Source organism: Schistocerca gregaria, chromosome 5 (genome assembly GCF_023897955.1).
Source record: "Schistocerca gregaria isolate iqSchGreg1 chromosome 5, iqSchGreg1.2, whole genome shotgun sequence".
In the NCBI taxonomy this organism is placed as follows: domain Eukaryota; kingdom Metazoa; phylum Arthropoda; class Insecta; order Orthoptera; family Acrididae; genus Schistocerca; species Schistocerca gregaria.
In genome coordinates this window covers 11,487,606-11,512,153 of record NC_064924.1, presented here as the reverse complement: position 1 = coordinate 11,512,153, position 24,548 = coordinate 11,487,606, and the positions used below count along the sequence as shown (strand labels likewise).

The following is a 24,548-nucleotide window of genomic DNA, read 5'->3' as shown; positions in this document are numbered from 1 at the left end:
GAAGGCTAGGAGGGAGGAAAGTCATGTTGACTGGAGCATATCCAGCTGAGAGGGCTGCTTTATGTTCACTTACAAGATGACCTGGATATTGTTATTTTACCTGCGGATAAGAGCAATGTTACCATTGTTTTGCACAAGCAGGATTACATTTAAAAGATGCAGTGCTAACAGTCTGATTCAGGGTATCATAGGATCGGTACTGACCCCACAAAAAGTGTTGAGAGGATGACTAACAGCCTCCCGAAGAAAAGTTCGTGTCACAGTAGACTATCAAGAGTCTACATTCTTATTGTACTGTTCCCCCTAGGCTGTATGACCTTCCTATGGTCCACAACAAAGGAGGTCTGCTTCATCTGATTGTGAGTAACACTGGTGACATGCAGTCTAGCAAAACACCTTACCGCTCTGTTGACCCCTAAGGTAGGGTGGGGTGAGCATCACATTAGGAACTCAGCAGATTTCTTATGTCAATTACTGAGAATGTGTTTGAATGAATCTGATCTTTTAGTAAGTTTTAATGTGGTCTCTCTCTTCAATTATGTACTTTTGTCTAGTGTTGAATTAACAAACCTATTTTGACATATGTTAACGTCAACTTATTGTTTACTTGATGTCCAGAGCAAACAGACAGAGCTGCATTGAAACCCGTTGTCACCTATTATTGCCTATTTGTTTACAGAAGACTTTGAGGAACCTGCCTTGGAGTTGATGGCTTTGAAACCTGCATGATGTTTCAGATACATAGGCGATACTATTGTTTTTTTGGTCTCATGACAGTGAGAAATCAAACGACCTTTTAGAATACCTGAATTCAATCCACCCAAATATCTGTTTCATGATGGATGTGGAAAAGGATGCCTCTCACCCTTCCTTTATGTGTTCATCAGCAGGAAGCTTTTTTGTATGCTGGTACATACCATTTATAGGAAGTCTACTCACACTGACCTGTAGCTGTAAGCTGATAGTTGTCAACATCTGGCTCAATGGGAAGCGGTACTTTGTACCATGGTTCACAGGGCCCATGTCATGTCAGTCTTTGAGTTCGTCATCTCAGTTAATCCATCTCAGGGTCACCTTTTGTCAGAATGATTATACTGAGAGACAGATCTGACATGTTTTGTGTAATAAGCCAATTGTTCACCAGGAGAGTGATGACAATATTGAGGAAGCACCGGAGTCTACAGACTTTTTGCCTTACACAGCGAGCTTTTTGAACAAGACTGAGCATATTTTGTGGAAATATTATGTGAAATGTGTTTCTGTACCACCACCATATCAGGGTCCTTTTAGGTTCCACAAATGATGATCTTGGTTTGAGTTAAGGCGGTGGCTACCGTATTCCTTGCAGTTGTGGCATGTCATATATTGGTCAGACTATCAGGACTGTAGAGAACCAGTGTATTGAGCATTACACATGTTTACAACAGCTGAGTAAATTCACCATTGCAGAACATTGTTTTGGCTCCAGTCATTTTATGGAATATAACAACACGGAGGTTCTGGCATTCACTTTCAGCTACTGGATAGTCTTATTAAGGAACCAGCTGAAATAAAATTAGCAGGAAACCTTATAAATAGAAATAGTGTTTTTTGTTTGAATTCAGAATGGAATTCTTCTTTTGCTCCTGTCAAATAATAAAGGGACAGAGTTTATGATTCTTCAACCATTGATTATTAAGTTCACTATTGATAACTTATGATGGTGATCATCACACACACACACACACACACACACACACACACACACACAAAGAGAGAGAGAGAGAGAGAGAGAGAGAGAGAGAGAGAGAGAGAGAGAGAGAGAATGTTTGTCTGTGTCATCTTTCCAGAGTTTCTCTGCAAAATGAGGTTTTAAATTCCTCTGGTCAGTGATTACTAGCTGCAGTTATGGCTTGAAAATGACAGGTGTGCTCCTGTCGAAATACTGGCAGTTGTCAACAATGACATCTGACACTATTACCGTAAGTTATTTGAACATTGTGTGTGTGCTGACCCATTTTAACTTAACATGCAGTTGTAGCCCAAAGTTTCCTTTAAATGGAGGAAAGAAGATTGGGTTTAACACCCTGCATAGTTTCATTTAGTGTTTGGCAGTTGATGTCTACTTCTGGCATCTATAGCTCTACACTGCTTGTTTCAAAATGGGTCAATTATTGAGAAATAATTTTACCCAAAATATAATTATGCCAAATTGCCAACCTTGTCTGCTGAACTCTCTGGAACATCCCAAGTAGTTATGGAATGGACATTTGTATTTCTTGACAGCTTGATGAATTAGTGAATGTCTTGTCAGTTTATCTCTGCGACTAAATGTTGCACCACAGTGCTGCAATTGAATTACAATAAACAGTCACTTTTTACAAGTAATTACATCTTGGCATTTTAAGGGCACAGAATACTGCACACATAAAAAAAATTAATGACATGTAGGTGACAAAAATAAATTGCATGGAATCAATTTAACTTAATATAAATAAACAGCTATTGATAAGCATTGTCCCAACTGATGTCCACATTTTTGTGTTCACTGTTTTGATTAATTAATCTGTCAATATTCATCTTATGGAAACCTATACGAGACAGTAACTGCAAAATTTATGTGCACCCTCAACAATTAAAATACATATGATACTTATTAGGAGATTATATTTAGTTAAATTGAAAGAATCAGAATTTTTTGAGCATTTCAATGGGGACATTAGGCACCAATTAAATCGAACACGGGAAAGGAATACAAGAGTATATAAATGGGTCCCTTTGGGAGATGAAATAATAAAGCCAACAAACTATCAACTAGGCAAAATGATATGGTTTAGTTTGCATCCTTGGGTAACACGTAAGATATTGAAATTTCCACACAAATGAGACTTTGAATAACAAAGAGAAACATTTAAAGCACATTTTACAGATTTTATCTTCTTTGAGGAGGAGTGGAAGCAAGGAACAGGAAAGGATTATGTAGATGATGTGGGGGATGTATGTGTATGAATGATTCCTACATCTGAGGAAGAATTTTACCTGATAACTTAATCTATTTTTAAATGTACTTTAAAGATGCCCATCTGCCATTAGACACCTGATATCTATCATTTTACACTGTTGTTATTCTATACTGGATTTTCTATTTTATGAGATACTGAATTTAAAGCACATAATGAGAAAACCAACATTAGCAACCAAACATTATCTAAGTTAAAACACACCCACCCACCCACCCGCACACACACACACACACACACACACACACACACACACACACACACACACACACAGAGAGAGAGAGAGAGAGAGAGAGAGAGAGAGAGAGAGATTTAAACACACAGCCATAAAAACATCCAGCAGAATAGTACATGCTGTGGCTGCCAAACAAAGCAAAACAAAAGGCAGTTGCAATCCATAAGATGAAAATGAAGTCCACAAAGTGCACAAGGTGAATATGAATGTATAACAACATGCAAATGAGAAAATGTGGCTAAACATGGTTACTAAATGCTATTTTCTGAAATGTTTTCAAAAACAAAAACTAAGTAGATATTCCAGAATTTAAATTAAGAATAACTGCCAACTTCAGTAACTTAGAAATAACATCCTCAGTAGAATGAAGCAGCTAAAACACTTAAGAAAGGCAAAGCCTCTGGTCTAGATTGTAAACCAGTCAGGTTTCTTTCAGAGTACACTGATACAACAGCCTCATACTTAGCAGTCATATACAACTATTTGCTCATAGGAAGATCTGTACCCAAATCGTGGAAAGTCACACCAACAGTCAAGGAATGAAATACGATTAATCCACTGAATTACAGACCCATGCCACTAATGTTGCTTTGCTGTAGAATTTTGGAACATATACTTGACTCTACAACATTATGCATCACCTCTAAGAAAACGATTTATTGACAAATAGCCAATGCAGATTCCAAAAATATCATTCTTTTGAAACACAACTGGCTCTTTATTCTCATCAAGTAATGAGTGCTATCAACAGGGGATGTCAAATTTATTACATATTTCTTGATTTCCAGAAAGTTTTTGATACCATATCCCACAAGCAATTACTAATTAAACTGCATGCCTATGGAGTATTATCTTAGTTGTGCGACTGGATTCATGATTTCCTTTAGACAGAAAGTCACTGAGTAAAACAGAGGTAATATCTGGCATTTCCCAAGGAAGTATTACAGGCCCTCTGTCATTCCTGATCTACACAAGTAATTTTGGAGACAATCTGAGCAGCCCTCTTAGATTTTTTGTACATGATGCTGTCATTTACCATCTTGAAAACTCATCAGATGATAAAAAGTGGCAATTGACTCTAAATAATGAAAAGTGTGAAGTCATCCACATGAGTACTAAAGGAAATCCACAAAATTTCAGCTACAAAACAAATCACATATATCAAGAAGCTGTAAACTTAACTAAATACTAAAGGATTACAATTACAAATAACTTAAATTGGAACAATCATGTAGTTAATATTGTGGAGAGAAAAACCAAAGACTGAGATCTACTGCCAGGACAATTAGAAATGCTTGTTCACCCTCTTCTAGAGTACTACTGTGGGGTAGGGGATCTGCATCAGGCAGGATTGATGGAGGATATCCAAAAAGTTCAAAGAAGGGCAGCTCATTTCGTATTATCCCAAAATAAGGGATAGAGTTCCACAGATGTGATACATGAACTGGTGTGGCAGACATTAAAACATCCACATCTACATCTACATGATTGCTCTGCAATTCACATTTAAGTGCTTGACAGAGGGTTCATCGAACCACTATCATACTATCTCCCTACCATTCCACTCCCGAACAGCGCGCAGGAAAAACAAACACCTAAACCTATCTGTTCGACCTCTGATTTCTCTTATTTTATTTTGATGACCATTCCTACCTATGTAGGTTGGGCTCAACAAAATATTTTCGCATTCGAAAGAGAAAGTTGGTAACTGAAATTTTGTAAATAGATCTCGCCGCGACGAAAAATGTCTTTGCTTTAATGACTTGCATCCCATCATATCTGCCACGCTCTCTCCCCTATTACGTGATAATACAAAATGAGCTGCCCTTTTTTGCACCCTTTCGATGGCCTCTGTCAATCCCACCTGGTAAGGATCCCACACTGCGCAGAAATATTCTAACAGAGGACGAACGAGTGTAGTGTAAGCTGTCTCTTTAGTGGACTTGTTGCATCTTCTAAGTGTCCTGCCTATGAAATGCAACTTTTGGCTCGCCTTCCCCACAATATTATCTATGTGGTCTTTCCAACTGAAGTTGTTCGTAGTTTTAACACCCACATACTTAGTTGAATTGACAGCCTTGAGAATTGTACTATTTATCGAGTAATCAAATTCCAATGGATTTCTTTTGGAACTCATGTGGATCACCTCACACTTTTCGTTATTTAGCATCAACTGCCACCTGCCACACCATACAGCGATCTTTCTTAAATCACTTTGAAACTGATACTGGTCTTCAGATGACCTTACTAGACGGTAAATTACAGCATCATCTGCGAACAACCTAAGAGGACTGCTCAGATTGTCACCCAGGTAATTTATATAGATCAGGAACAGCAGAGGTCCCAGGACGCTTCCCTGGGGAACACCTGATATCACTTCAGTTTTACTCAATGATTTTCCGTCTATTACTATGATCTGCAACCTTCCTGACAGGAAATCACGAATCCAGTCGCACAGCTGAGACAATACTCCATAGGCCCACAGCTTGATTAGAAGTCGCTTGTGAGGAATGGTGTCAAAAGCTTTCCGGAAATCTAGAAATATGAAATCAACTTGAGATCCCCTGTTGATAGCGGCCATTACTTCGTGAGAATAAAGAGCTAGCTGCATTGCACAAGAATAATGTTTTCTGAAACCATGCTGATTACGTATCAATAGATTGTTCCCTTTGAGGTGATTCATAATGTTTGAATACAGTATATGCTCCAAAACCCTACAGCAAACCGACGTAAATGATATAGGTCTGAAGTTAGATGGATTACTCCTCCTACCCTTCTTAAACACTGGTGCGACCTGCACAATTTTCCAATCTGCAGGTACAGATCTATCGGTGAGCGAGCGGTTGTAAATGATTGCTAAGTAGGGAGCTATTGTATCAGTGTAATCTGAAAGGAACCTAATTGGTATGCAATCTGGACCTGAAGACTTGCTCGTATCAAGCAAATTGAGTTGCTTTGCAACCCCTAAGGTATCTACTTCTAAGAAACTCATGCTAGCAGCTGTTCGTGTTTCATTCGTCTTCCCTGGTGAAGGAATTTCGGAAAACTGCGTTCAATAACTCCGCTCTAGCGGCACGGTCATCGGTAAGAGTACCATCGGCACTGCACAGCGAAGGTATTGACTGCATCTTGCCGCTTATGTACTTTACATACAACCAGAATTTCTTCGGATTTTCTACCAAATTTCGAGACAATGTTTCGTTGTGGAACCTATTAAAGGCATCTCGCATTGAAGTCCGTGCCAAATTTTGCGCATCTGTAAATTTTAGCCAATCTTCGGGATTTCGCGTTCTTTTGAATTTCACACGCTTCTTCCGCTGCCTCTGCAACAGCGTTCGGACCTGTTTTCTGTACCATGGGGGATCAGTTCCATCTCTTACCAATTTATGAGGTATGAATCTCTCAATTGCTGTTGCTACTGTATCTTTGAATTTGAGCCACATCTCGTCTACATTTGCATAGTCAGTTTGGAAGGAATGGAGATTGTCTCTTAGAAAGGCTTCTAGAGACGCTTTATCCACTTTTTTAAATAAAATTATTTTGCATTTGTTTCTGGTGGATTTGGAAGAAACGGTATTGAGCCTAGCTACAATGACCTTGTGATCACTAATCCCTGTATCAGTCATGGTGCTCTCTATTAGCTCTGGATTGTTTGTGGCTACGAGCTCAAGTGTGTTTTCGCAACCATTTACAATTCACGTGGGTTCGTGGACAAACAGCTCAAAATAATTTTCTGAGAAAGCATTTACGACAATTTTGAAAGATGTTTTCTGCCTACCACCAGTTTTGAACAAGTATTTTTGCCAACATATTGAGGGAAGGTTGAAGTCCCCACCAACTATAACCGTATGAGTGGGGTATTTATTTGTTACGAGACTCAAATTTTCTCTGAACTGTTCAGCAACTATATCATCGGAGTCTGGGGGTCGATAGAAGGTGTTCTTCGCTGCAACAGAACCTCCTCAGGAAATTTCAATTACCAATGTTCTCCCCAGAGTGTGGAAATTTGTTAGTGCACAACTACACAGGCAGGTGTAATAACCATAATAAAATACCACATTGCCAGGTACTTAAATGTGAATTGCAGAATGAACATGTAAATTTAGATGTAGATAAAAGTAATTTTAAATGTGATAACTCATACGATCTCAAAAATTACAATGGCTACCATAGATGCTACAAAAACGTGTCTGGTATGCATAAGGTTTATACCAGATCGTCCAACTATTTTATGTGCATGGGCATGCTTACCTTGTGGCTAAGGGGTGCAGGTGCTGCTGCCCTCAGAATCACTACACTACTACTACTACTACTACTACTACTGCTACTACGACCACCATGGTCACCATCACCACCACTACAACAAATGTACAAATGTGTAAGACTGTAAAAGTATGTCAAAGAATTACAATCATACTCTTGGCATAAGATTTGGTAGGAAGGAAATCCACAATTAAACTTCATAGTAGAATCAGATAATCAAGTGCTTTCATTGTAAACAGTTTTATTGGTTCAAAAACACAACCAGTTTTGGGCAATTACAAACCCATCTTCAGAAAGAGTGAAAAATGCAAAATGAAGAAGCTACAGCAACATATTATATAACACCTCTTGTTATGATAATAGTGGAGATTCACTATCCAACAGTAAATATGAGGTTGATATGGTCAGGTTAGTCAGAATGAAAACAAATATGTTGCATCAGACAAACAAAAAAAAGCCTAAGGAAAGTGAGCAGTCAAAATGGCTATCTGGTGCATCACTCTTGTTTAAATTCCAACTAACCTGAGTGTGTCAACCTCATAAATATAGTTGGGCATTGGATCTCCACTATTATTATAACATCTTGAGTCTTATACATTCTTACTAAATTCTTCGTTTTCCTTTTTGTACACTTGTACACCTGAAGATGAGCTTATAACTGCCACAAATCAGTCATCTTTTTGAATCAATAAAACTCTTTCAAACTGAAGTAGTTGATTATCTGGTTCTGCATATGGTCTGGGAGATGAGTCTTTGGTACTGACAGACCAGTAGCATCATTCCATTGCCTAGCACCTGCAAGTAGCCAGCTAATCATGGGCTGCATTTGTGCAGGTAGCACGAGGTGGGCTGCCACTCTGCAAACCTGACACTAATGTGTCAGAAACATATCAGTAAGTGTCTCAAGTACAACTGGTGCTGTTGTTTCACCATTTTTCTAACTAGCAATTCAGCTCATAGTTTATTTTGCTTTGGCTGTTTTTAGCATTTATTTGCACCTGCTTCATTTCAAACAATGCCCAGTGCGACAAGTAGTACCAACTCAACATGCAAAGTGAAGCAGAGGAAGAAAAGTGTGTTACATAGCTAGGTCTGCAAATCTGTGTGTTCTGTAAGGGACTGTCTTGGGAAAGAAAATGAGAAATAGGTAAGCTCTTATTTTCTGTTGCTCAGCTGGTTAAGAGGACTGCAATGACATCAAGAGTAAGCAAGAACATGTAATGATGGGGAAAGAACAGAGCAGTACAGATTGTGGTGCGTAACATGGCTACACGCACCAGGGAACAAGTGGCCAAGGAAGAAGAAGCAAGTGACAGCTTCAGACGATTTCCAGAGAGATGCTATTTGTGATTATTTATACAGCTATTATAAGAGAAGCAAATGTCCCACACTATGTAAATAATTTGTGTCACTTCAGAAAAATCATCTTTTTAAAGGAACCAAATTCTCATTGTGTACAGTGCTCACAGACATAGGCTTCAGCTATTCACAGTTTAACAGATGCCAAGTATTAATGGAAAGAGTAGATGATGTTGCATGGCGGTACAAGTTTCTGCGCATTGTCGTGGATGTGAGATTCGAAAGTATAGTGAGGCTGGATTGATTTGAGCCATTCATTACACTACGGTCGCAGGTTCGAATCCTGCCTCGGGCACGGATGTGTGTGATGTCCTTAGGTTAGTTAGGTTTAAGTAGTTCTAAGTTACAGGGGACTGATGACCTCAGAAGTTAAGTCCCATAGTGGTCAGAGCCATTTGAACCATTCATTACGTAGTGGCTGGAATGATGGAATACTGAGGGACTGTGGCACTGCCTGTTGGAAATGGAGACTAAATTATTATTTTACATGAAGGTACACTGGATGATTTTGTGACAAATCACCTGTAAACATTTAATTTGAAAAATATGGGTGGTTACCATAAAAAAAGTGTACTTTCTCAAAAGTGATTCGAGTTACTTATGAGAAATCTGAGAAGTCCATCAGTAATTGTTATGGTTAATGCTCCATATCATTCTGCTGTTCATAATAAGACCAACTTTGGCAACAAAAAAGAGAACAAAATTCAGTGGCTGAGATGACAAAACTGGATTTCTGTTGAAGAAGGCTGAATTGTTCAAAACTGCGGCACCAAAAAAACTGCAATTTCCAACATTTGTAACTGCTGACATTACTATAAGGCATGGGTATGAAATTGTTTGTTTTCCTCCATATCTCTATCACTGACAGAGTATGGACTGGAACAAAAATCAGCATATCGGAAGTTAAAACTCTCCTTGTACCAGCTGTCAGTTGCATAACAAGTGAGACCTGGATGAAAACTCTGCAAGCACCATAACAGAGGATGCCAAATATGAAGGCATTGTGGAAGAATACAGTCGAAATGTTATCATTCTTGTGGGAGGAAGCAGTCATAGTGTGAACAGTGCTGAAGAAGGCTACTCTGAATCATATTCTGACAGTGATGCAAATAATGTTTTCTCATTAGCGTAACTATGACACACTTAGAAGTGTAAGACGGGCGCATGTCATCAGGTTATCATCATACTGCGATTTGTTGTTGTTGTTGTAGTCTTCAGTCCTGAGACTGGTTTGATGCAGCTCTCCATCCTACTCTATCCTGTGCAAGCTTCTTCATCTCCAAGTACATACTGCAGCCTACATCCTTCTGAATCTGCTTAGTGTATTCATCTCTTGGTCTCCCTCTACGATTTTTACCCTCCACCCTGCCCTCCAATGCTAAATTTGTGATCCCTTGATGCCTCAGGACATGTCCTACCAACCGATTCCTTCTTCTGGTCAAGTTGTTCCAAAAACTTCTCTTCTCCCCAATCCGATTCAATACTTCCTCATTAGTTATGTGATCTACCCATCTTATCTTCAAAATTCTTCTATAGCACCACATTTCGAAAGCTTCTATTCTCTTCTTGTCCAAACTATTTATTGTCCATGTTTCACTTCCATACATGGCTAAACTCCATTCAAATACTTTCAGAAACGACTTCCTGACACTTAAATCTATACTCGATGTTAACAAATTTCTCTTCTTCAGAAACGCTTTCCTTGCCATTCCGTTCAACTGCTTTTCCAAGTCCTTTGCTGTCTCTGATAGAATTACAATGTCATCGGCGAACCTCAAAGTTTTTATTTCTTCTCCATGAATTTTAATACCCACTCCGAATTTTCCTTTTGTTTCCTTTACTGCTTGCTCAATACACAGATTGAATAACATCGGGGAGAGCCTAAAACCCTGTCTCACTCCCTTCCCAACCACTGCTTCCCTTTCATGCCCCTCGACTCTTATAACTGCCATCTGTTTTCTGTACAAATTGTAAATAGCCTTACGCTCCCTGTATTTTACCCCTGCCACCTTCAAAATTTGAAAGAGAGTGTTCCAGTTAACATTGTCAAAAGCTTTCTCTAAGTCTACAAATGCTAGAAACGTAGGTTTGCCTTTCCTAAATCTTTCTTCTAAGGTAAGTCGTAAGGTTAGTATTGCCTCACGTGTTCTAACATTTCTGCAGAATCCAAACTGATCTTCCCCAAGGTCCGCTTCTACCAGTTTTTCCATTCGTCTGTGAAGAATTCGCGTTAGTATTTTGCAGCTGTGACTTATTAAACTGATTGTTCGGTAATTTTCACATCTGTTAACACCTGCATTTTTTTGGGATTGGAATTATTATATTCTTCTAGAAGTCTGAGGGTATTTCACCTGTCTCATACATCTCGCTCACCAGATGGTAGAGTTTTGTCATGACTGGCTCTCCCAAGGCCGTCAGTAGTTCTAATGGAATGTTGTCTACTCCCGGGGCCTTGTTTGGACTAAGGTCTTTCAGTGCCCTGTCAAACTCTTAATGCAGTATCTTATCTCCCATTTCATCTTCATCTACACCTTCTTCCATTTCCATAATATCGTCCTCAAGTACATCGCCCTTGTACTTAGAACTGGGTTTCCATCTGAGCTCTTGATATTCATACAAGTGGCTCTCTTTTCTCTAAATGCCTCTTTAATTTTCCTGTATGGAGTATCTATCTTACCCCTAGTGAGATAAGCATCTACATCCTTACATTTGTCCTCTAGCCATCCCTGCTTAGCCATATTGCACTTCCTGTCGATCTCATTTTGGAGACGTTTGTATTCCTTTTTGCCTGCTTCATTTACTGATACTGCGAGTACTTTATTCAAAGGGTAACTGTTTGTACATTGGAAAATTATTGTGTTGCTCACTGTAGAAGTAATTAACAATGCTAATACAATTCCCAAAAAATTTTTAAGTTCTATAGTGAAGTATAACAAATAACTTTATGATATTTCAAAAAACAGAAAATCCAGGATGGAATGTAACAATATTATGAAAAGAAAGTGTGAGTCATGTGTGTGAGTTGTGTGTGTGTGTGTGTGTGTGTGTGTGTGTGTGTGTGTGTTTCCTCTGTCATTGACAAAGGCCTTAATGGCCAAAAGCTTTATTTGTGACAGTCTTTTTGTTGTGCCTATCTGCAACTGAGCATCTCCGCTATTTGGTGATTTACAACATTCCTTTTCATAATATTGTTACATTCCATTTTGGATTTTCCATTGTTTGATTTTTGCTTGATGGATTTTCTTCTATCCTAACCCAGTGCTCTTTTCCTTTGTTACTATTTTCTTATGCAGCACTATACTCAATATCCATCCTTCTTTCTCTTCTTTCCTGTGTTTCTATTGTTGTCTTACACACCACACTGCACACTCTACTTACGAACCACACTTTATCAACTGTCTACAGACATTTACAAGACCACACTGACTGTTGGTGCAGCATCTTACTTCCCACATTAGTGTGGCCGATATAATTAATCCTAAACTTTCAAATAGATCGCTTTCCCTGCATCAGTTTCCTGTATTTTCACATGTTATTTCCCACAGCTTTCCAGTGCCACACGATCTTGTATCTCATACAAACCCCTCTCCATCCCCCACCCTTTCTCCTTTCTATCCCAGTTCGCACCCACTAATTCCATCTTATCCAGTCACATCTGCTGTCCCCCTTCTTCACACTTATCCACCCTTAGACCTACTACCCACAGTAATATATATTATTTTTTTATCATTTATTCTTCACTTTTATCCTTGTGACTTCTCAGCAATTTTAGTGAGTTTTTGCCTTTTGCTATCATCGACTCCGTCAGAGTTTATCTTGTTTCCCCCCCTTTGCATAAATTTCATCCCCCTTTTTTTCTTTTTTTTTTCTTTTTTCTTTTTTTTATAGAAAAGTTTATGATATTTCAGCATATTATTAAATAAGTAGGTCAATTTTTTGAATTTTTGATTACAAGTAGCAATTTTAAATACATTCCTGTACACAAATATGACTTGCATATTGTCAAGGCTTTTGTTTCTGGTGGTAGAAAATGCAAGTAGTACTGGGTGGGCGTAATTTTGGCTTCCTCTGAAAATCATTTACTGTACTTATCATAGCTGAAGCATTGTTATTTTTCCTTTGCAATTGGAGGTTAAGGTCATTTAATTTTGAGGCGATATCTGTCAAGAAACCTAGATGTAGGACCCATGGCATTGCATCGAGTTTTTGACGACATTGCCCAGAAAATGATTGCAGAAAATGTCGATGTCATCCAGAAGACTGCAGAATCATTCTAAAGTTTTTCCTGAATCTGGAGATCGCGAGTGATTATATCTAGGCTCTCTGATCAATTCCAGTAAAGTGTGCTAAAGAGATAAGATGATGACTCATTCTTGGCCGAGCCACAACGCTCAAACTCACTAAGGTATGGCAGAATCGGGCAATATCCAAGACAACGAAGATGTGCTTGGTAGAAGCATTGGTGTTTCCTGTATTCTTATACAGATGTGAGACATGGACCATGAAAGATAGTGATAAAGAGTTGCATTGATGCCTTCAAGATGTGGCGGAGGATGCTACGTGTACCGTGGACACAAAAAAGAACAAATGTTTCAATAACAGAAGAACTTAAAATCACAAGAAGGTTACCTTCTTTTGTCAGCCAAAGATACCTTCAGTTTCTTGGGCACATCTTGAGAAGGAAAGGAGATAATTTAGAGAAGACCATCACGCAGGGAGAAATTGAGGGCAGAAGATCACGCGGGAGAGTAGCAAACAGATGGTTGGATCAAGCGAAGAAGATTACAAGCCTGCCTCTTCACGTCAATCAGGAAAGGCTGAAGATCGCTGCAGATGGAGACATCTGTCTGAAGTTTCAACTACGTAAGAAGGAATGAGGAAATGAGGTCACGACACTCAACAATGAGTAAAACGACTAATGAGAGAGAGAAGCTACCCTATGTCTGTGTGAAGAATTGTGTCATCATACTCAGAATCTGTTATATCAAACAATTTCTTAGCAATCAGTGAAGTGTAGAAGGTGACTGGATGTAATTACATGAGCTGCGCTTTCATGATATGGTCAAACTTCAAAACCTTTATATGTAAAGCTTCCTGGTGTATAATATAGTGATAAGAAGGAAATTTTGGAAATGAATCATCTTTAGTACAAAGTGCAAGAAACTCGGTATATTGATAATAATTTTTACTTATGGACCATCTGACAGCAATTAAATAAAACACAATTTTACTGCCATACACATTTCGCCTTTAGTTTCTGCAAGGCATCATCAGTGACAGGTTGCATGGACAATTTGTTACATATTACACTCCTGTTGCATTTTTGGTGTTGTTCTTCTTCTTATGAACGCCAATTTGTGTTTTTTGTTCCACATTCCACAGAACTATGAACTGAACGCTTGTTTCAATTCAATGTTTTGATTTCTGTTGCCAACCGTCAAAGTTGAAGATGAAAGACACCCATTAATCTTTCTAATCGCTGAAGGCTATAACAAACAATGTTACAGTAACAAGTTCAGAGAGTGGAAAGTTGATACCTTTCAAAAATTTACATTCATGAAGTGGCAGCACTTTTACAAATTTCTCTTCAACCTCAATATCATAATAAATAAACACAACTCGCCAATATTGAATATGTCAATGGTTTAGGCACAATGAAGTGAAAAATGTTCACATGACTCAGGGCCTGAAATGACTGAAATTCTAAATGTTCAAAAATCTGTACATATCTAATACCAGTTAGGTAAGAAAATTGAAGTCCTTTAATAGAAGACATAACTGCAGTGAAAAATATTTGAAAAATTGCAGGCCCTGATACAACTGAGATTCTAAATGTTTAGTAATCTGTGAAGATATCTAGTAACAGTTTGATGAGATAATTGAAGTCCTTTTATAGACGACATAACTGTAGACTGATTTTTCTGACCATCGAATGGAGATCTGCAGCAGTGATGATAGTTTCCTTATATTCTTCCCCATCACTGAAAAGTTATATCCTTTTCACTAAAATGTAAAAGAATATGTAAGATCCCACTGTCACATTACTATTTTGTTGAGCTGACTTTGTAAATGCACTTCATTGCAATGTTAATTTAGATTTTAAGTCTCTAACTTCATGTTTTCATAGTTCAGAATTAGCAGGAAACTCAGTATTAGCAGGAAACTCAGTATTAAAGTTTGTGTGGTTTGTCAAAAAATTATGTTCTACATTCTATTTCTTGGGAACACACACTACTGTAGCACAGTTAACACAAAGGCTTTCCATTGTATTTGAAATAACAATGCTGCCCCTCCCAATCATAATTAAAACTGTGATTTCTTTGTCTTTCAATAAACTTATTGTTTGTGGCAAAGCATGGTTGAGGGTAAAGTGAATATGTCCCCAGTTCTCAACAGAGGCCTAATATTTGTCCAGGAAAATAGAGTACAGCTTTGCAAGAACAAAATGAAAGTTTTGTTTTGCAGTTTGATTTAACATTAGAAAGCATCAGAAGCGAAATTTGCTTACAAAGTGTTCCAGGACAATGCATCACAGGCACCAAGGTGCATGGGGGCACCACACTGGACAGCCTTGCTTTATACAGTTGCAAATGAACCAGTTGCAAATGACTAACTCCAATATTAACAGCAAGTTAAAATAAATATAGCAACAGGAAGAAATCTTGCCTTACTGCTTTTCTAATTTTAGCTTTTCCTTCTTGTCAATTTTATGCATATACTCAATATTGTTGTACTATCTTTACAATATGCCTATATTCCAAAAGCTTTGATTACTTTCTTCCACTCAAGATTATCAAATGACTTCTCCAAATCAACATGGGCAATGGTTCGGTGGCTCAGTGGTAAAGCACCAGATTACGAATCCAGAGGTCTTGCTTTCAACTGTCAGTCAGTCCCAGTACTTTTATCCATCATTTGTCACTTCTTTAACCTCTGGCAATATTTGCTGATGTCGAAAATACTGAGGTGCAATATGATTCAGAGCCCATGTTAAACTATAGGTCCCACTATAATAGCCCAGTGAGTCAGCATAATGGTCAGAGGAAGGCATCTGCATTCCATCTCTGATAAGACCATAAACAATAAAACCCTGTAGTGTTCAAATAAACCTTAGAGTTGATGATACCTTTATCTTTAAGGACTATGTATGCATTCCTTGTCCCCTCTGGTTACACCTTTATCTTTAAGGACAATGTATATATTCGTTCTTCCCTCTAGTCATCTCTTATGGGAGACACTGAATGAAAAAAAAAAATGGTTTCCCACGCTATGGCATGAACAAAACGGCTATAAAATTAATACTTCCCTCAAAGACAGAGTGATAAATACAGAGGTATGGAATGCAGTTGACAGCGTGTCAAAAAAGATTGTTGTTGTTGTTGTGGTCTTCAGTCCTGAAACTGGTTTGATGCAGCTCTCCATGCTAATCTATCCTGTGCAAGCTTCTTCATCTCCCAGTGCCTACTGCAACCTACATCCGTCTGAATCTGCTTAGTGTATTCATCTCTTGGTCTCCCTCTACGATGTTTACCCTCCACACTGCCCTCCAATGCTAAATTTGTGGTCCCTTGACGCCTCAGGACAAGTCCTACCAACCGATCCCTTCTTCTAGTTAAGTTGTGCCACAAACTTCTCTTCTCCCCAATCCTATTCAATACCTCCTCATTAGTTACGTGATCTACCCACCTAATCTTCAACATTCTTCTGTAGCACCACATTTCAAAAGCTTCTATTCTCTTCTTGTCCAAACTATTTATTGTCCATGTTTCACTTCCATACATGGCTACACTCCATACAAATACTTTCAGAAACGACTTCCTGACACTTAAATCTACACCCGATGTTAACAAATTTCTCTTCTTGAGAAACGCTTTCCTTGCCATTGCCAGTCTACATGTTATATCTCCTCTAATCCAACCATCCTCAGTTATTTTGCTCCCCAAATAGCAAAACTCATTTACTGCTTTAAGCATCTCATTTCCTAATCTAATACCCTCAGCATCACCTGACTTAATTCGACTACATTCCATTATCCTCGTTTTGCTTTTGTTGATGTTCATCTTATACCCTCCTTTCAAGACACTGTCCATTCCATTCAACTGCTCTTCCAAGTCCTTTGCTGTTTCTGACAGAATTAGAATGTCATCGGCGAACCTAAAAGTTTTTATTTCTTCTCCATGGATTTTAATACCGACTCCAAATTATACTTTTGTTTTCTTAACTGCTAGCTCAGTATACAGATTGAATGACATTGGGAGAGGCTACAACCCTGTCTCACCCCCTTCCCAACCACTGCTTCCCTTTCATGCCCCTCAACTCTTATAACTGCCACCTGGTTTCTGTACAAATTGTAAATAGCCTTTCACTCCCTGTATTTTACCCCTGCCACCTTTAGAATTTGAAAGAGAGCATTCAAAAAAGATATATGCACTTAAATAAGTAGCTATCATCAAAATCCATGAAGTTTAAGAGTAGATTCACAATTTCAGCATTTAGGAGAAGTAACATCTCAGGAGTCATCACAGCAAGATGAGGGTAGTCAACGTAAGATCTGCCAGTAGGACCAAGTCTCCTGCAGTTCCAACACCACATGTGCCAGTGGACACAAACTGCAGATGCATCCTCTGATTCTCACTCAGGATTCAAGGGAAGACAATGTTTCATAGCTGCTGGTATCCTCCAGGAGGCTGATCCAATCCTGAAACTTGGTGAGACAACCAGTGAAAACTTCCATTATTTAGTGTCCTACTTAATAGTTGAAGACATACAGCTGGAGCTGAGAGACCTGGTGGTGGCTCGAGACCTGCCGGGACTCAAAATCCAGAAGGCTCCATGACAGTAAAAGTGGTGGAAGATCTAGAGTAGTGAGAATGTAAACAAATGGCAACACTCAACGCACAGTCCAGAGCAGGTACTGCCTTTATAGAGTTTAAAACAGATGCAGAATAATTGTAGTTTTAGTTTTTTCTATCACGTTATAAATATTTTTTCTAAATTAATTTTAGTACATGCTATACTATACATTAAATATACTGTGTGTAATAGATTTCTTTTGTAAAATGGCAAAAAATTAATGTGATGTATAGTTTTCTCGTGAATAGGTCAATGTACTGTAGCACAAAATAAATAAAAATAGAAATAACAAGTTCCTATTTGTTGCCAAAATTTATATAGCTCTTTGTCAAGTTTGTGTTCAATTTCTCTCTCTATTCTTTTATTATAAGTGTGAATATATTTGCTGCAAGTGTCATTGTAGCCATGAGCTTGACTCCAGTCCACCACCAGCTATGGAGGGCAAAGCTGTCCAGCCAGTCATGCTGGTGAAACATCAGAAAAATCAACAAACAAACATCAGCCAAAGGACCTGAGATAGAAGCCAATACAAAATTGCTCATTAAACAGTTTGTTATTGATAAAATTATTTAATTGGATGGATAAAAAATCTACTCACCAAGTGGTGGCAGAACACACAGACATGAAAGACTGTTATGGTTGGCAAGCTTTCGAAGCCAGTGGCTCCTTTCTCAGGCAGAAGGGTTGAAGGGGAAGGAAGGAAGGTGAAGGAAAAGGACCAGAGAGGTATAGGAAAAGGGATAGATTTTGGGAAAGTCACCCAGAACTGCGGGTCAGTGGAGACCTACCATATGGGATGAGAAGGAAAGACCGATTGTTGGGAACTGCATCGAACGAGATTTGAAACTGTTATGGTTGGCAAGCTTTTGAAGCCAGTGGCTCCTTTCTCAGGCAGAAGGGTTGAAGGGGAAGGAAGGAAGGTGAAGGAAAAGGACCAGAGAGGTATAGGAAAAGGGATAGATTTTGGGAAAGTCACCCAGAACTGCGGGTCAGTGGAGACCTACCATATGGGATGAGAAGGAAAGACCGATTGTTGGGAACTGCATCGAACAAGATTTGAAAACCTGAGAGCTTAAAGGTGGAAGACAGGGTAATATGCAAGACAGAAATTACTACTAAAACACTGAGCATGAGTTAATAAGAGTGAGAAGCTAAGTACATTATATGTAACAGAGGTGGGAGGGGGTGGTGAAAAATAGACAGGAAAGACAATGAAAGATGGAAATTAAAATGGAGTGAAGCAGAGAGAAGAAAAGCTGAGACAGACGAAATTAATGTAAATTAAGGACAGGCAGGTGGCGAGAACCAAGGACATGTTATAGTGCTAGTTCCCACCAGCGGAGTTCTGGGAAACTGGTGTCTGAGGGAAGAATCCAGATAGCACATGTAGTGAAACAGGTATCGAGATCACAAATATCATGTTGTAGAGCATGCTCTGCAACAGGATATTGCGAGTTGGCAGTATATACTCTCTGCCTATGTCCATTCATCCTAATAGACAATTTGGCGGTAGTCATGTTGATGTAGAAGGCTGAACAGTGTTTACATAATAACTGGTATATGACATGTCATTTTGCGTATACTATCAAGGGGAGAGCCACCTGCGAAACGACAAATCGTATACCAGCTATTATGTAAAGACTGTTCAGCCTTCTACATAAGCAAGACTACCGCCAAATTATCAATTAGGATGAATGGACATAGGCAGAGAGTATATACTGGCGACTCACAATATCCTGTTGTGGAGCAAGCTCTACAACATGACATTCATGATCTCGGCGCCTGTTTCACCACACGCTCCATCAGGATTGTTCCTGCAGACAACAGTCTCTCAGAACTCCACAGGTAGGTACTAGCACTACCATGTCCTTGGTTCTCACCACCCATCTGGCCTTAATTTATATTAATTTCTTCTGACTCAGCTCTTCTTCACTGTATCTACTATCTGCTCCACTTCGTTGTAATTTCTGGATGTCATTGCTGGCATGATTGCCTCTCGATCAGAATGCCATCTTCCGTGCAGTACACGATCATAATGACACCTGCTGACAGTTTGTATGATTATCTTGTTACTTATGATGTAAATAAAATAGAAAGAAACTTCCACATGGGAAAAATATATTAAAAACAAAGATTCCAAGACTTACCAAGCGGGAAAGTGCCGGTAGACAGGCACAATAAATAAAACACACAAACACACACAGAGAATTTCTAGCTTTCGCAACCGACGGTTGCTTCTTCAGGAAAGAGGGAAGGAGAGGGAAAGACGAAAGAATGTGGGTTTTAAGGGAGAGGGTAAGTAGTCATTCCAATCCCGGGAGCGGAAAGACTTACCTTAGGGGGAAAAAAAAGGACAGGTGTACACTCGCACACACACATACACATATCCATCCGCACATACAAGGGATCACCAATTTAGTACTGGAGGGCAGTGTGGAGGGTAAAAATTGTAGTGGGAGACCAAGAGATGAACACACTAAGCAAATTCAGAAGGATGTAGGCTGTAGTAGGTACTAGGAGATGTAGAAGCTTGCACCAGTGCTGCATCAAACCAGTCTCAGGACTGAAGACCACCACCACCACCACCACCACCACCACAACAACAACAACAACAACAACAAAAACAACTTTCATCTTTCATTAATGTCACATTTCAATTTATCATGTTGCATTTTAGAACTTTCAGTGAAGGACAGTTGTTGACGAATTGTTTGGAGGCCATGGCTGAATGCTACTAGTGTCTAGTTGGCATTTACTTTAACAATCTTTTATTTCAGTGCCCCTGAGACCTTTTTTATTGACCTTTTCTGTCAGTATGTAGGCAATGTAATTACCAAAACTGCATAATTTTGAGATTGGTCACTGATCTCTAAACAATGCCGCCAGTCAACGTTCTCATAGGTCTGATGCTGTATGGTGGAATGCCATTTCAGTGTTAAACAAGTTAAAATTTTCTATGCACCATTCTAGCATATCAAAAGCTTTGCCGCCAGTAGGTATGTTTAAAAAGTTTTATAATACTATTTTTTTAAATATCGGTAATATTATATTGATGCCCAATGTGGGGCTCGAACAAAAAATTGTATGATGTTTGTTTGTTCTATTTTTCATGAATCAACTGTATAGTTGAAGTTAAGAAAATACTGATGGCTACACGAAATGTAAATGAAATTAACTGACGCAATGGGAATTAAAGCAGCCTCCAAGCAGCAACATGAAAAATAGGTATGGTTATCAACATGTTACCAGTTGCCTCTGCTTTTGTAGTCTGCAACGCATAACTCACTTAATTCATGTCAATTTAGGATTTTCTGTGTTTTGTGTAGTCTGCAACTTAGTAACTGCTGTAGTCATAGTTGCTAAAAGCTATACTAAGATGGTTGCTTTTGTGGTGTGTGCAAGCAAGATGAAAAAGAGTGACAGTAGATTGTTTTAGTTTGAAGCACGTCTCTTGGCATTTTGGTGATACAACAATTAGTTTCTGGTCAATTTACACTAATTATTAAGTGTGTTGACAAGGGATTTTATTATGAAGTATATTTTCAATTTGTGTTATGACAAACTTACATAAATTTGAAATCATGGATTCTGCAAATTGTGTTTCTGAAAATAATGTTGATGGCAGTAACAACAGTACCACCAATCCAATGATGGCAGGATATGCTCAAAAGGTGGAAGCAGAAGCTAATATGCAGGCACAAGCACATGAAAGTGCTGAGCAAACATCTTCTTCCATCATAGATCCCTTTTGTGTAGGATTCAATAAAATTGCTGAGATGATTAACGCTTGCGATAAAGAACTGGTAAAGACAGTGAATGCATGCGGTGAAGTGCTTGCTTCACTCATAAATACTACATTAAATTCCCACAATGAAGGGCTTGCTTCATGCATAAACACCCGTTCTGACAGGGACAAGCAATTGGCTTTACAAAGCTCTACACAAACCAATACAGAAGCTCTTCTGTAAAGTTTGGAAGGTAGGAGATGAGATGCTGGCAGAAGTAAAGCTGTGAGTACCGGGCATGAGTCGTGCTTCGGTAGCTCAGATGGTAGAGCATTTGACCGCGAAAGGCAAAGGTCACGAGTTCGAGTTTCGGTCAGGCACACAGTTTTAATCTGCCAGGAAGAGAACTGTAAATAAAAGATTGCACAGTACTGTTATATTCCAAATTAGCACTGGTGTGTGCATCATTTAGTATGCAAATGCACAGTGTGCCAGAAAAGTAAACCATCTAACATTTCTAGGAAAGTAGCTCTTCATCCTATACTGACTCACAAACCTGGAGAAGTTATTTCGATCAATGTGTCTGGCCCACATCTGTAAGTAAGAGGTGGAGTAAAATATATGGTCACCTTGTATGACTTATTTTCAAAATATGAGTAATTGTGTACCACTAACTCTGCCACTGCACCTATAATCAAATGGATCAAGGAGGATTATATTCCAAGATTCGGAAAAGGATTATATTCCACGATTCGGAAAACTGGATGCAATATTATCTGATAATGCACCAAATTTCAATGGCAGAAAAGGGAAAGGTTTTTTGCTAGAAAATGGCATCAAGCTGACTTTGATAAGTAATTTTCATCTCAAATCAAATCCTACTGAATGGACTTCACTACTGAATGAGAATTCAGGTGCTTCAAACAATGGAAAATCCAGGATATAATGTAACTGCTTCATTAGAAGCATCCGCACATACACAGACACAATGGCTTGTGTCTGTGTATGTGCGGATGGATATGTATGTGTGTGTGCGCGAGTGTACACTTGTCCTTTTTTCCCTTAAGGTAAGTCTTTCCGCTCCCGGGATTGGAATGACTCCTTACCCTCTCCCTTAAAACCCACATCCTTTCGTCTTTCCCTCTCCTTCCCTCTTTCCTGAAGAAGCAACCGTCGTTTGCGAAAGCTAGAAATTCTGTGTGTGTGTTTGTGTGTTTTATTTATTGTGCCTGTCTACCGGCGCTTTCCCGCTTGGTAAGTCTTGGAATCTTTGTTTTTAATATATTGTTACTTAGACAGACGGCAGGGAAATAGCAGTTTGTTGCTTTAATTTTTGATGCCAGTGTCTGTTGCTTTACTCAGAAACATACAGAGTATTTTTTGTAACTGTTAATGTAAGGGAGCGGTTTTTTGGTCAGGTAGTGCCTCAAAGTTAAGTAATTAATATTACACATAAAATTTGGTCCAATAACTTTATCTAGAAATAGTTCATGCAGACAGGTAGACACTGAAATTTTGGATTTAGTTACTGAAATTTCTATTCTCATTAAAAAGTATGTCTGTATTGGACTGATGACCATAATTTTATCTTGTTAACCCTGATAACTGTGTGTTCTGTGGCATTACTGAAGCTATCTGAAATCTGCATGTTTTGTTCATTGATTATGGCTATGATTTGGAGAAGAATAATTAACCTTGAGTTTGACTGGCAAGTTAAACATTACTAACATGATCACAGTCAAACTTTTTGTAAAATAACAGCTCAAATGACTTATAGCATGTTACGTTATTATTTATACTTGTGCAGAAACCAGTATGCAGCTATGAGAGTCAAAGAATATGAAAGGGAAGCAGTGGTTTCTAAAGGAGTGAGACAGGGTTGTACCTATCCCCAAAGTTATTCAATCTGTACATTGAGCAAGCAGTAAAGGAAACAAAGGAAAAATTTGGGAAGGAAAGTGAAATTCAGGGAGAAGATACAAAAACAATGAGGTCTGTTGATAACATTGTAACAAAGGACTTGGAAGAGCAGTTGAATGGAATGGATAGTCCCTTAATCCAGTGTTTCAGGAAGTCTTTTATGAAGGTATCTGTCTTGAGGGTACCTGATCTTAGGTGAAATATGAAAGATAAGCAGTTTATACAAGAAGAAAACAAGTTTATGGATTGTGGGGCTAAAGAAAAATGCCAAAGATCTGATGTTTGGATAACTAATGAAGAGGTAGTGAAACAAACTGAAGAAGAAAGAAATTTGTGACATGATTTGACTAAATGAAGGGCTCGGCTGAGTCATGAGGCATCGAGGAATCCACTACCAAAGATTTATTCTTTATAATTGACTTTCTTGACTGTTTTACATTCATCACTGCAGCGCAAGAAATAATGCAAAATGCCAAGAACTGGAGATATGAAATGAAGCCTGTAGACATCAACCACTGCTAGCAAGAGGGGAAGGTGCAGTCTATGTAAAGAAACACCAATACAGCAGAAGATGCTTCTTAAATAACAGCGAAACGCATCTGATGTAATTCTTTTTAATAACACTGCAGTCAGCTCAAGACAGACGTTAACAGCTGCTGCGGAAGATGGCCCCACAAACAAACAAACTATTTAAGTATCTGTCGGTGTATTTATCTACTGAGTAAGGGTAGAGAAGGAATAGTGTCAGAGGTTTTTTTTGAGGGGGGGGGGGGGGGGGGGGAGACCATGATGAGTGGACACGAGACATAAGTATAAAGCAGTGTGATGGAGTGCGAGTTAGAGGAGAAAGTGAGGAGCGAGAAGTGAAGTAAAACTGTGAGGGGGTGGGGGGGGTGGGGGGGGTGGGGGGGGTGGGGAGGGAGTGGGAGGGGATGAAGGATGGAAAGGATCTTTTCTTTTTCATGTGATTTCATCAATTATTCAATATAGAGTCTGGTTTCCAATATTTGTCTGGTCATTAAGCAACTGTTTATTTTGTGTTGATGCTTTTTTTATGTGGAAATTTTCTTGGAAAGGAAGGAGGTGTCTGTCTTTACTGATTTTTATGATATTCATATTGTTTTCAATATTGCTTGTTCTAAGGTGTTCTCCCCCCCCCCCCCCCCCCCCCCACACACACACACACACACAAAC

The 24,548-nt window shown here is 38.8% G+C and overlaps 1 protein-coding gene across 1 annotated transcript in view; it reads right to left on the bottom strand.

The window, feature by feature from the left end:
• The window catches only part of LOC126272638 (zinc finger protein 761-like), a 355,681-nt gene that overhangs the window by 25,107 nt on the left and 306,026 nt on the right, over nt 1-24,548 (bottom strand). The window contains exon 14 of the mRNA XM_049975612.1: nt 2,200-2,326. Within this exon, the coding sequence (XP_049831569.1) occupies nt 2,200-2,326 (127 nt within the window). The remainder of the gene's footprint in view (nt 1-2,199; nt 2,327-24,548) is intronic.